General features: G+C 44.7%; 1 protein-coding gene across 1 annotated transcript in view; it reads right to left on the reverse strand.

Moving 5' to 3' along the window:
- Nucleotides 1-11,244: 11,244 nt before the first annotated feature.
- ACBD3 (acyl-CoA binding domain containing 3) overlaps nt 11,245-13,727 on the reverse strand; it is a 28,360-nt gene continuing 25,877 nt past the window's right edge. The window contains exon 8 of the mRNA XM_077340802.1: nt 11,245-13,658. Within this exon, the coding sequence (XP_077196917.1) occupies nt 13,447-13,658 (212 nt within the window). The 3' untranslated portion in view covers nt 11,245-13,446. The remainder of the gene's footprint in view (nt 13,659-13,727) is intronic.

A 13,727-nucleotide genomic window follows, 5' to 3' on the forward strand; every position in this document is an offset into this window, starting at 1 on the left:
TCAGAGCTGTCTCAACATTGGTCTTCCCTCAAGAAACCCTCCTCTAAAGGCCAGTTTTCTGGTCTAATTTCCCCTTTCCTTGTGTTGAAAATCTGCAAAACCAGTCTGACATCATGACAAAAGAAGAGTTACTTTTTATATCCCACTTTGACTGCCCAAAGGAGTCTCAAAGTGGCTTACAATTGCCTTGCCTTCCTCTCCCAACAGACACACTGTGAAGTAGGTGGGGACAAGAGAGCTCTGACAGAACTGCTCTCTGAGAACAGCAGTATCACAACTCTGACTATTCCAAGGTCACCCATCTGGCTGCATGTGGAGGAACAGGGAATCAAGCACAGCTCATCAGATTAGAAGCCACTGCTTCTGCTGTATAATGATTAAAGTGTTGGACTAAGGCAGGAGAGATCTTTCCTTTCTTTCACAGTTTAACTTACCCCACAGAGTTGACATGAGCATAAAAAGAGCATAAATATGCATGACCTTGTATGCCCCTTGGATGCACATCTTAACCTTGTGCCAAACTAACAGAAGATTTTAAAAGGACATTTGCTGTTTTTAAAGGCTTTAAAGACCTGAAGAAGAGCAAGGCCTGAAAATGGGACTTGAAAAAAAGAATAAAATATGGCTGGAGGAAGGCATTCCACAGTTTTTAAAGATTCTGAAACAATGCTAGCCAATATTGCTCTCCCCCTTCCCCCAGCCTGACCTTAAACAACACCAGTAGCGGCAGGGATGCAGTACTAACTGGTCTGTCAAGTGGCAAGCAGTTTTACAGGACTCCAGGCTGGGGCGGGGGGAGGCAGGGCTCCAGGGAAGCCGTGGTGCCAAAGCTGTCAACAGACATGAGAACTGTTAGGCCTCTTTGCTTCACAAGGCTGCATGAATGCAAGCCCAGCAGGGGAGATGAAGTGGTTGGCCTTGCTACCAGGTGGCCTTGTTTTATCATGTCAGTTTTCTTGGTGGGATGGCTGAAAAGCCTCTAGAGGAGCACAGAGAGGAATGCCAACCAGGGCACAGGAGGCAAAGAGCAGAGGGGTCTCCCCTCCTCTGACCACTTCAGTGGAAGGGAAGGGAAGGGAGTCCAGGGCTCCTGATGCCTCTTGAAGACCACTGGAGGATTCCCTTCATTGCTTGGGCCTGGAGGTTGGGAACACCAGCAGGAATGGGGAAGCAAGCAAAGCTGACAGAATCTGCTTCCCTTTAAAGGCAAACCACCACCATCACGATTTCTAGAACTGGGTACCACCTTCACCTCATACATTAATATTACATGCATCTAAACACTTCCTTGTGCCACATGATGCTGGAACTACCATGAAGGGGTCAAAACTGGTTTGTAGTCAGAGAGAGAGGCAGTTCTCAAGACCAGTTAGCTCTATTTATTAACTGAATTTGAATCCCACATTCCTTGTAGTTTATTGTATAATAATAATCCCATTATTTTGTTCAAGAAGTTCAGGACTGTGTATCTGAGATTATGCTGTTTTAGCTTCACAACTGTCTGAGGGAAGTTAGGCTGAGAAAGACTCTACAAAGAACATAATGGAAAAGTAGGAATTTGAATTTGGGTCTCCTTTCCCCATCAGCAGATGGTCAAACATCCCTAAATGAAAAACTGCTTCTTTTAACCTTCTTAGTATTTCCTGAGCTGGAGTTCAGATAAGGATTTTCTTATCAGTTTCACCCTGTTTCAGTGTCGTTGGACACCCTCTGCTGGATATTTGTTGCATTGCAGAGCATAAAACGGACCTCGGTTCACACTTTTTAAACATATACTTGTACAATTGTAAAAATGTGCACATGCCCCCCCCCCCCCGCATCAAACAGCTAATGAGAACAAATGGTGGGAAATTTGGAGGAGGGGCGGGATCCATGCAATGTTTCCTGCCACATATGATGAGCTTACTTTGCCCCGCTCCAATTGATATCCCTGTTCTGCAACAATTTATATAAGAAAGCCAGCATGGTGTAGTGGTTAAAAGCAGTGGCTTGTAATCGGGAGAATCAGATTTGATTCCCCACTCCTCCACATGCAGGCAGCTGGGTGACCTAGGGCTAGTACCTCACACTGTATCTGTTGTGGGGAGAGGAAGACGATTGTAAGCCATTTTGAGACTCTATTTTGAATATAAGGTCAAAAGCTTTTAATGTTGTGCATGTGGTTTTCAAGAAACCTTGTAAGAAACCTTGTTCTTGGGCCTGAATCTGGGATCCTGAGCCCTCACTCGGGATTCACTGGCACAAGACTCTTAGCCTCTGTTAAGGACCAATCACATGTCTTGACAGGAGCTTCAAAAGTATATATAAGTTTCACAGTTCCGATTGTTGTTGGTCAGTATTTCTGGTTCCAGTAAAGTTGTTGGTTGTTGGAGCTGAGTGTCCATGTCTTACTGAACCCTTGGATTTAATATTAAACATCTTTCCCTTCTTCATAATTCGTTAAGGGCTAAGTGGGCGGAGAGTGGGAGAGACCAGTCTGGGTGAGGGACCAATCAGAAGGTGGACAGCAGTTCTGACCAGTCAGGTGACGGCCCAATCAGAAGGCATAAAGCGCCTTCCGACTGGGCCCTCAACAGCACCAGCTAGAGCAGCAATGAAGGTCGCCCGCAACAACGGCAGCACGGCCCAGCACTACAGCACCTGGTGAGATGGGAGCCTGGTGGGGACTGTGGCAGCTGAGGATGGCTTCCCCTTGGGCCTCCAAGCAAGGCCACCATGATGGCCCTGCTTAGAGGCCCCAGGGCAAGCTTGGAGCCAGGCGGGGAGCGGCACAGGCGGGGAGGAAGGCGAACAGGGATGACCTTCCCTGGGGCCTCCCAGTAGGCCCACCGCATTTAGTAATCCATAATCCTTTATAGTTTTGTTTACTATGCTGAATATACATAAGAGGACCAATGGTAACATGGGAGCCAAGAGCAGAAGGTGAACCGAGGGGGCAGGAAGCCTCTTCCATTATTACCCAAACTGGATCCCTGAAAGGGAATTGTGGGGAATCAGGAATATAGCAAGAACCTGGGTAATGCAAGCTCTATTCTACCAATTTGTACAGGGTCCATTCCCTGAGATAAGCCCTTCTTAAATGAAGACAAAAATTAAGCTTATACTCAAGGGGATTTATTTCGGGGAAATATTGGGTTACATTCAAAACATACACAAGCAAAACCATACACTCCACAGGGGGATCTTCATCAGTCCCCCCATTGTGATTAAAATGGCTGGGGAAGAGGCAGTAAAGGCAGTAATCCTGCACATGGAAGATAATGCACTTTCAATGTGCTTTTGCAGCTGGATTTTCCTGTGCAGAACAGGAAAAGCTACTTCTAAGGGGTGTTGAAGGTGCATTAACCCTTGGGTGCAGAATGGGCCCTGGTCATCATAGATGGCACACAGAAGAAGCAGCAGGCAGGCTGGGCAGTATAGCTTCATAGAACAGGAACAGGGTAAACATCAAGCGTTAGTACTTTGGGCTGGGGCAGAAAACAGAAAGGCAGGTCACATTCACTGGAACATATCCACAGGAAACAGCAAGGCAGGCGGAGAGTTGCTGTCTTCTTGACCAAGTCAGGAGGTTGAGATACCAAATATTTTTCCTTCTTTAAGGGAGAGGGGTGAAGTTGGGGGTTGTATGTCTCTGTTCCTTTTCTCTCTAATGGCCTTTACGAAAGCACACATGAGAACAGATGTGGGTTAGTTATCATGTCTGCTCCAGTATTTCTAAGTTCCTTCCTCAGAAAAATCCTGTCACTGATTCTTTTATTCCGCTGCTGAGGGGCAGAATCTCTATTCTGGAAACATTTAGGATTGAGATTGTTATGGGGGAAGTTATTCATAGGGAAACCATTTTGTGGCTTTTTCCGGGCTTGCGTGGCTGCAGGGAGCTATTATCTCTGTTCCTATTAGAATTGGGGTGATTCTGATTAAAGCAGTTTTCCCTCTTGATTCTGTACTGAGAGTGGAGACCAGTGTTTGCATATGATACTGTCTGAATGGATAAATGTTTGGAGTCCTGGTTTCTACATAACAGCTTGTTATTGAGAAATTCACGAGTACCTGATTCTCTAAGCTGGTCTGCAATGGGAAGTGATTTCTGGATTTCCTTCCTCTCAGTTCTATCTGTAGGGGTTGTAACTTGAACTGGGTGTAAGGGAGCTTGGGGTTCTATGAACATTTTGGGGATTGCTGCTGCTGGTTGGGGCTCATGAGGAGCTGGCCCTACCCTTTCAGGGCAGACTTTACTATTGGCTACCCTTTTCGGAGTGTAACTTCAGCGAACTTGAATGTGGCTGTTTTTTTTTTCAAAGACAAGCCTATTTTATGGGTCCATTTTACAAGGTTGGCTTTCTGGGGAAACCTTTAGGGAGAAGTGTTTGCTTGATCAGAGCAACACCTTTAAGGATCAGGAGACTATTTTTTGGACAGTTCCTGCTTAGCTCCAGCCTTTTGGGCCCTAGTCTGACAGAAAAAGGAGCCTAGCTTTCCAGGCTTGGCCCTAGTTAGAAGAATCTAGCCCTTTTCGGAGGTCCTAGTTCCTACAATAATGAACAACAAATAGAGAGCAGGGATCCTAGCCTTTCGAGCTAGAGTTCCTCCCAAGAAAGCAAAGCTGAGAAATCCTCCATGAAAGAATTGCTATCAAACACATGCACACATTACTCTCATCAAATCCGAAAACACAGGGTTTCTTCACAAGAAAAATTCCCTACATCTGCCTTTATGGTAACACCATTCCCCAAGTCTTAGAAGCTACCTCCACCAGAGCCAGTAACAAAGTCATATCATATGTGTTCACAATCAGGGATTGTGTAACACATGAAAACACCAAAAATAAAAAAAGGATTTAGAGTATTGATTCCAAAAGAGCACAATGCGTTTCAAGTCTGCTGTTCATGAGTGTAAGGTGGTTGGTAACAATCTGGAGAGGTTCAGGGCCTCAATAGACACCGTAAGCCCAAGTAATAGGCCAGTCCCTGGGTTCCCTCTGAACAAAACAATTTCATAGCCTTCAGCTGCAGGCCAGTTGATAAAAAGGAGAGGCAGATTGCATTAGGAAAAATGAAGGGGTGGAGGAGTGCTTTTTCACTTGCGGCATCAAATGAGCATAAAAGAGAAAAGGACTGAAAGGGAAATTGCGTGCATGGATGAACGGCAGGGGAGCATTGTGTGTTCATTCTGCTTTCTACAATGGTTAAGCTCCATAAGTCAAGAGGTAGAAAAGAGGGCACAACCTTTCTGTGCTACATACAAGCAAAGTGTGCTTAATGTCTTTATTTTGCCCAGCAGGTCATTAGCCTTCCATACCGAGTGCATACGTTATGGGGGGGGGGGGAGGAAAAGAAGAGATAATCCTCCTAACTAAGTCAGGACATTGGTTCACGTGCTGAAGGAGATGTTATCGGGTGGGTGGTGCAATTAGCAAGTAATTGCACTGTTGAACTGTACTTCACTCTGATGCTGGTGTCACAAGGGGTCTGCCAATAGGTGGCCAATCTGGTTTATGAATTTTCGGGAAGATGTATATTTGCGGGATACTCGGGTGTTTATTTTCAAAAAAAAGGCTTCATTTTTGTTAATGTAGCTGAGGCCCAGGCAACACTATAAGTTGTGTCATTACTTGTATCTATAAGCAGCAATGAAATGTAAAATTGTCCTGACCACCCTGGTAATCTACATAGCAGTGGTAGAATGAAACTAGTACAGAAGTTATTATAATATTGACATTGGAGGAGTGTATGTCCCACTGTTTCTATATGAAGAAGAAGAGTTGGTTCTTAAATGCCGCTTTTCTCTACCCAAAGGAGGCTCAAAGTGGCTTACAGTCACCTTCCCATTCCTCTCCCCACAACAGACACCCTGTGAGGTGGGTGAGGCTGAGAGAGCCCTGATATCGCTGCTCATTCAGAACAGCTTATCAGTGCTGTGGCAAGCCCAAGGTCACCCAGCTGGCTGCATGTGGGGGAGTGCAGAATCAAACCCGGCATGCCAGATTAGAAGTCTGTACTCCTAACCACTACACCAAACTGGCTCTCAGAGCCAAAGAGTATTTCCTTTTGAGATTAGTTATTTTCCTGTATCTTCCTTTTATTACAGCTGAAGGGAGGTTGTTAAAGGTAAAGGTAAAGGTATCCCCTGTGCAAGCACCGAGTCATGTCTGACCCTTGGGGTGACGCCCTCTAGCGTTTTCTTGGCAGACTCAATACGGGGTGGTTTGCCAGTGCCTTCCCCAGTCATCACCGTTTACCCCCCAGCAGCAAGCTGGGTACTCATTTTACCGACCTCGGAAGGATGGAAGGCTGAGTCAACCTTGAGCCGGCTGCTGGGATCGAACTCCCAACCTCATGGGCAGACAGATTCAGACAGCATATCGCTGCCTTACCACTCTGCGCCACAAGAGGCTCCAAGAGGGAGGTTGTTACAGCATGCTAAAGTGAAGGCCTTTCTATGACTAGGTACTTAAAGTTTGGTTAGGCATGTCATAGGAAAGGACAAATATCTATTGGGTTCACTAACAATAAAGGATGTATCACTTGAAGTTCTATATCCATTAATCTCTGCTTAAAGGACTTCTTTGGCCTGATCATATTCTATACTCAGCAGGAGCTCTGGAGAACCAGCTAGGTATAGTGTGTGGCATAGTGGTTACAGCATCCAATTAGGGAGACCTGCTGTGGTGGCTTTCTGAGAGCCTTTGCGTCACTGAAACACTCAGCTTAACCTCCCTTACAGGGGTCTGTTGTGAGGAGGGGAAAGGTATTTGTCAGCCACTTTGGGACTCCTTCGGGTACTGAAAAGCAGGCTATAGAAACCAGCTCTTCCTCTTCTGTATCATAGAGGCATTTGGGAGTGAAAAACATTTCTAAAATCTTTATAGTATTTTTTCCTCCAGTCACACTCTTAGGAACTAATTTCCAACCATGGTTATTATTGAAAGAACCTGTTGCCAAGGTAACAGTATTGTCACTGCACTAACAATTTTGGTAGCAGCTCAGCTGAAATTTTATGGTTCTTCTGGGATATTGAACATGTGAAGCCAGCTTGCTGTAGTGGTTAGGAGTTTCTAATCTGGCAAGCTGGGTTTGATTCCCCGCTCCTCCTCCACATGCAGCCAGCTGGGTGACCTTGGGCTCACCACAGCACTGATAAAGCTGTTCTGACCAAGCAGGGATATCAGGGCTCTCTCAGCCTCCCCTACCTCACAGGGTGTCTGTTGTGGGGAGAGGAAAGGGAAGGCGACTGTAAGCTGCTTTGAGACTCCTTCGGGTAGAGAAAAGCGGCATATAAGAACCAACTCTCATTCTCCTTCTTGAACATCCCTGCATCCTGCTCAATTAAGATATAAGATTTATGGCAAGAAGCAAAGCCAGGCCAGAGAGACCATAGCACCCATGTATGGAACCCACCAATGAATTCTCCCCAATGGCAACTCGTATGCACTTATCTAACCACAAATTTGTTATCAATGGCTTTTGCAACCATTTAATCTTGGAAATACCCCTAGCCTGTTAGACTGTGCATGTTTGTGTGCTTTTGAAAATTTGCATTAAAAAAAACTGTCCGTCAAGTTAAAAGAAATGTATTTCTCAACAAAAAAAAGCAAAGCAGCTTATGCACTGCTCTGAAAACCGCTTCATGGACCTTGCAAGCTGAAGAGCCCTCCCAAAGCAAAGGTGCAGAAGGGCCAGGGGCACTGCTGTTGAGGGAGCCAGAAAGCCTTGCTACACATGGTTATGCACACCCCAGCTTTGAGAAATGTATTTCATACTAACTTCAGACTGAGGGAATAACTCTCGGCACATTCTCATTTCTATTCTGGTGATCCCTGGGGCTCGCTTTAATTTGCTCTTTCAAGATTTGCCTTTGAAGATGTGGTTGGAGCCTAATCTAGGAGCTCCCTATTTCCACTTGCTCCCATTTAAGGGGGGCCCGCTCCTTCTCTGCAGTGGCTCCCCCCTTGTGGGCTGAGTGCTCGGAAGTGATGAGGAATCCCCTCAGGGCCACTCTCGGGCCATTCCCTTTGCAAGGCTTTTTAATGGGGGCTGCAGGGCAGCCTTTTCCTTGCAGAGGGGGGTTAATTGTATCTTGCAAGTTTTTAAAACTTGGATTTGTAAGCCACATTGAGCTACAAGGGAAAGATATAAATATCTGAATAAAGTTTAAAAAAAACATCTCTCAGTCCTGGCTCAAGTTCCAGTGCTGCTTATGACCTTCAAAGCCTTCAATGGCTGGAGGTTTGCGTACTCTAGGGGAAGGCCTTCTCCAGCCTTCCCATTCTCAGAGGCCTCCAGGACTGGGTTTTACAGGCTCTTGTCCCCTTCTGCTACTGGTGAGTTTTGCTGCTATTATTTGCTTTCAGGCTGTGCTGGTTGAGGTTTTGTATTTTTGCCCTTTTACAGCATACAATGTTATAGAGCTTTAGACTGATCCTACTGTGTCTTGTACCTCACTTTGGACTGTTCCAGGTGGCAGACAACACCCACCCATTATGTAGGAAATATAATTCCAGATTTCCTCCTTCTCTCCAGCCTTCTGTGACTATTACTGGAGTACTTATTATCCCAGTGAAAACCATACCCTGCATGGCTGCTCCCTCCTGTTTGGGCCACAATTCCTCTCAGCATTCCCGGCGTGGCCTCCTTTTCCCTTTTGACTAGGTGGCCAGGGTGGCTCGCCTGTTAAAAAACCTGCCTAGCAATGCTTGTGCCCTGCTGTGTAGCTGATGGATTTTCACATATCTGCATCCAGGGCTGTGCATTCATATCTATCTCAACATGCCTTCCCCCTCGTATCAAGTCTCTTCGGTTGCAGAAGCCCAGCCCCACAGATCTCCATCGCCTGCATTTCAGTCCTGTCTCCTTCGCCACCACAACTAGAAGGGAGCTGAAAGTTTGGTCTCAAGCAGAGCAGGACTATTCGTTAAAGGTCACATTGAACATGGCAAGATAATGCCACACTGCATGAAAACCATTTATTTTCCTCCCCCCCCCACCACCCAAAAGTGTAGATTTTAAGGATCTTAACATATGTTTCCTAAATAAAGTTCTGAACCACCCAATCTGGGGTTTAGCCCATCTCTCAAAAGGGAACATGCTTAGGCACCCAGTGTGCATGGCATGATGTTGGCAGCAATGGCATTTTAAACCATTTTATGAAGCAGCTTATTGGTGTCTCGGTTTCCCCCAGCAAGTATTACTACAGTGTGAATTCAGATTAAAAACAGCCACTTCCCACTTGCTGGAGTATTCAGAAAGGGAACCATTTTAGACTAATTCTTTGCCTCACTTGTAAAAAACCTCATGAAATCCTAGGGCTGTTGGACAGCAAGGTCCTCCTGGACATCCCATCCCAACTGGAGATAGTCTGAAAACTGACAGACTAGAAAGTAGTAAGCTTCATTATTCTGCATCAACCCCATGCTGACAAAGCTGTCAGCAAAGCAGCCACCCAAGACAAGGCAGTACACATCTTGGCTATGTACAAGAGCTGCTTTTTCCTTTGCCATTTCAGCTTCCATTGAAAATACATGGCACTTCAGGATCTGGTCAATAGTCCCACGAGTTTGGTGTTCTTGCAGTCAGCCTGAACAGCAGACATTGTTTTGAGAATGCACATTCAATCCGGGGCTTCCCAGAAGCCTGGAGCCTTTGTACAAATTTGAGACAGCACTGTTAAAAGACTTCAGCAAGAGCAGTAAGCCACGTAAAGCCTGGCTTCAACAGCTGGACAAACCACTTATTCAGAAACAAGCCATTCACAGAATAATAGACATTTTAGACGTTTTTGAATGGCTGGATCAAAAGTATTTGAAAGTTCAGCAGTTGAAAATGTATTTTGGAAGGTGCAATACTTACAGCATTGCCTGTTAAAATGATCAGCATGGAGCTTTTGGCTAGGGACACACTTGCCACTGGCAACAGGGGACTGTTGGTGTCTAAGTTTGTTTCTCCTAACTGCAGCCCCTCCCATTTAGGAACTGATTGGAGAGTATGCCTATTCTCCCCCCATTAAACTGCAGTGATTTGGTTCAAGACCCTATTACCATATGATAAATTGTCAGAGCTCCTCCCCATTCCTATTTTTTCTGCTTCTCAATTCATGTGAAAATATTTGTTTGGAAGGTTCCTCGCTATGGCACACTTCCTTTTGTTTTTTGTTTACAGGCTGATTTGCAAATATAATGCTCTAAATTAGCGGTCCCCAACCTTTCTCAGGTCAGGGACCGCCTCCGGAGTGAGGGAAGAGCCGACGGCCCGGGTGCTGCGAAAACGCGCACGCGCAATTGCCGCACATGCGTGTTTTCGCCACCAGGTAGCGCTAACGCGCATGTGCGGCAACTGCGCGTGCGCGCTTTCACCACTAGGGGCACTAACGCGCATGCGCGTTTGCGTCACCGACATGCCGGCGGCTGCGCCTGCCTCTTCCCTTCCTTCTTGCTGCCGGCGGGGGAAGGCAGGCGCGGCTGGCGGCGGCCCGGTACCGTGGCCTTTGCGGACCGGGGGTTGATGACCCCTGCTCTAAATGATGTAGGCTCATATGTCAAGATGCCACTGGGAAGATATCCTTCCTAGAGGTCGGAAGTTGAGCACGGTTCCTTCATGTATGTTCCAGGATTCGGTTTGTTGGATGCAGCTGGCACAGAAGGCAGGAACTTGCATTTTTCTTACCTGTGACTGACTCCAACATGTACTTTTCATTTAGAGAGGTGGCCTCTGCACCCAGAATTATTCCCGAACTCCTGCCTCTCGTGATAAAGAGGGCAGGTCCTTTCCAACAGCAGCTTAAAGGAAACAGAGGAACATGCACCTCACAAAACCATTGCCAAGATTCCTTCTGCCATCATATAGTACCAAAACATGGAGGACCCTTTATGTTCTCCCATCTTCAAGATCTCCATGCCCCTTTTCCTCCTACAGCCCAATGTCTGTCACTATAATATGACAATCAAGGCTCCATGTTCAACAATGTAATGTGAACTGTGGAAGCAGGAAAATGTAAAAAACAAACAAACATTGTTAAGTTATGCAAATTAAAAACCATGCTGAATAATATACATAAGACATAAAAATCTGGAAGAACTCCTTGACAGCAAGATGGTGGTAAGCTGATGAAGCTGCCACAGATCCCCTGACGTTTCTGACTTAGAAGGAGGATGAGCGGGTCAAAAATTTCTTATAAAGAGAGAATTTTGTTCCAATACACTGTTTTCCCTCCAATCACAGAAATAGTAGTATTTAAGAAAAAGCCAAGCAGTTCCATATAAGTGACTTTAATTCAGATTCAATATATTATTCCAAAGTATTTTGAAATTGCACTTGTTCTGTCCTAGTCCACAGTTTGAGGCAATATTTAAAAGTTGAGGAGTTTGGATATCCAAAACTCAATGGTAAATTGCTGCTGTTTACAACAAACATACTCTCCAACACAATTTCTTTTTAAAGTAATTTTGTTTGGGGGGGAACTAAGTTGAGATATAGAATTAGTACCTCTTACTTTTTTTAAAAAATACAGGTTTTAAAAAGCAACCTAGTTCCTAATTCCATCGTTTATACAATGTTATGTACACATTAAAACAAAGTGTTAGAGCAGAATGGCTGGAGCAGCACTAACTAGACAAAAGCTTGTAACATAATGCTAAATCAAACAAGATAGAGGAATTGAGTGCTTTTTAAGACAACCATCTCTATAAGATGTGATAGGAAAAATGTATAATATATGTACAAGTATTCGAACAGACCCCCACCCGCAAAATTCCAGCAGACCCATCTGTAATGAAACATATGCCTGCTACTAATTCATGTAAGTTCTACTGTAAAGAAGGGGAGAAGAGGGGACTGCATTCCTCATGCATAACACAAGTTATTTCAGAAACACCAGAACTCCATCTTGCTTCTTGGAAACCTGGGGTTGGATTCTAAGCACCACAAGTGAAAAATGGAATATTCCTACTATCCTTTCCCACTGTAGCCTGCTGCACTCCATCCAACGTAGTTTTTTTTTAGGGGGGGGCAGGGCGGGGGGGGGGATCAGTGGACCCTAGGGAGCAACACAGAGTGCCTGAAGTAAATTCTCGTTCATAGAAGTATCCACCGCGCTGTTAGGATGCAACCCATGGTTCCATGCAAAGGTTGTTCTGTGGCTGCAAATACAGAAAAACCACCTGCCTTTGTCACTACTGAACAAATACACAATTTTGCAGTTTCTTTCTAAAATGTTACACAAATTAGACTACTACTTGTATATCTGAACAAACATTTTACATATCTTTTCAACACTTAATTACCTAGGATTAAAGGACCCAGAATGAGTGCACAAATGTAACCTTGATAAACTAGAGTTAGTGTGTTTGTGGCAGTGATTTCTCAAGCATTAATTCCTACAACATTGCAGACATTTTAAAATTATGTAAATGCACAAAATGCAAACTAAGTTGTATCAAAAGGCCCAAAACAGATTGCAAAAAAAAACTTGTGCAGACAACTGGGTTCAGTTTCAGGGTTCAGTTTCAGAAGAGATGAACTTTAGCAGGGATGTTTCCTGCATATATCTCCCTTATCCCCAATCGAATAGGAGTTGTACAAGAACAGCGCCTATTCATTTTAGCGTGGCAGGTACAGGAGAATCTAAATATTAACTCAGGTGCTTACTAATATGAAGCCACAATCCTGCATAAAGCCTGGTGTTTGGATTAGCAGCAGATGAAGAAGAAACCAAGAATATTGATTTAGTCATCTGTGACACCCAAGACTAACTATGCCAATGTGAAAATCAAAGCAAGAGAATTCTTTGAAAAATACACTCTTGCTTTGCATCAGCTGCGTGCCTCTAGCAAAGGCAAGCACACACCTCCATGTCTCATCCAGCAGCAGAAAGGCTCCAAAATGACTTCTTGAATGAGAACAGACATGAGACAACTGGCTTCTGAACTGCATCCACTAAAGTTTCAAGTTTAATGATGTAAAAATCTGACATTCAAATACAGTTTTAAGTAACTTGCTTGCTACAGTGCAGATTGTACCCGATTCCCCTCCCCCAAATAAGGCTGGTACCCTCAAATGAACAGTTAACAGACTTTTCTTTAAACGTTCAACCCATATGGGTCAGGCAATGCCATACTGACCGCCATCAATGAACCTTCTCCCCTTATCCATGTGTGTTCAAGTTGAAGGGGTTTTGTAAAGGTCAACATGTCTGCTTGCATGGCCTTTTGTCTTAAATCTGGCACAGACACATCACCAGAAAGGACCAAGAAGATCCTGCATAACCCCACTAAACCTGCATCAACACCAAGAAGAAAGACCAACTCTCAGTGTCAAAATTCATACACACACGCACAAAAAAAAACCCCATAAAGATACACCAGACAGGGTCAAAAGGTCCAGTATGCTTGAAGGAAGTTTCAAATAACATAACATCTTCTGCACAGCCCCAGACTCTGACACTGCAACAAGATCTTTATCTAGTATAATAGACTCTGTAGTAAACTGTTTTTGACCTCCATAGCGAGTAGGAGTTGTCAAATTTAAGAAGATAGACTCCTTTCCCTGGGTACTGATGGCTGCCAGCGTATACTTCTTCATGACAGTCTCGTCTGTACACAGGCACTATTTCATCTAGTTGAGGCTTGTTGGCATTCTTTTTGGCTTTTTCTTCACTGCTGGCATTTTCTGTGAAAGTCAGAAATAGAGTATTAGTCACAATGCACAAGTTGCCTTGATGTCACACATCAGAGCTCC

Source organism: Paroedura picta, chromosome 1, assembly GCF_049243985.1.
Source record: "Paroedura picta isolate Pp20150507F chromosome 1, Ppicta_v3.0, whole genome shotgun sequence".
NCBI classification, from domain to species: Eukaryota; Metazoa; Chordata; class Lepidosauria; order Squamata; family Gekkonidae; genus Paroedura; species Paroedura picta.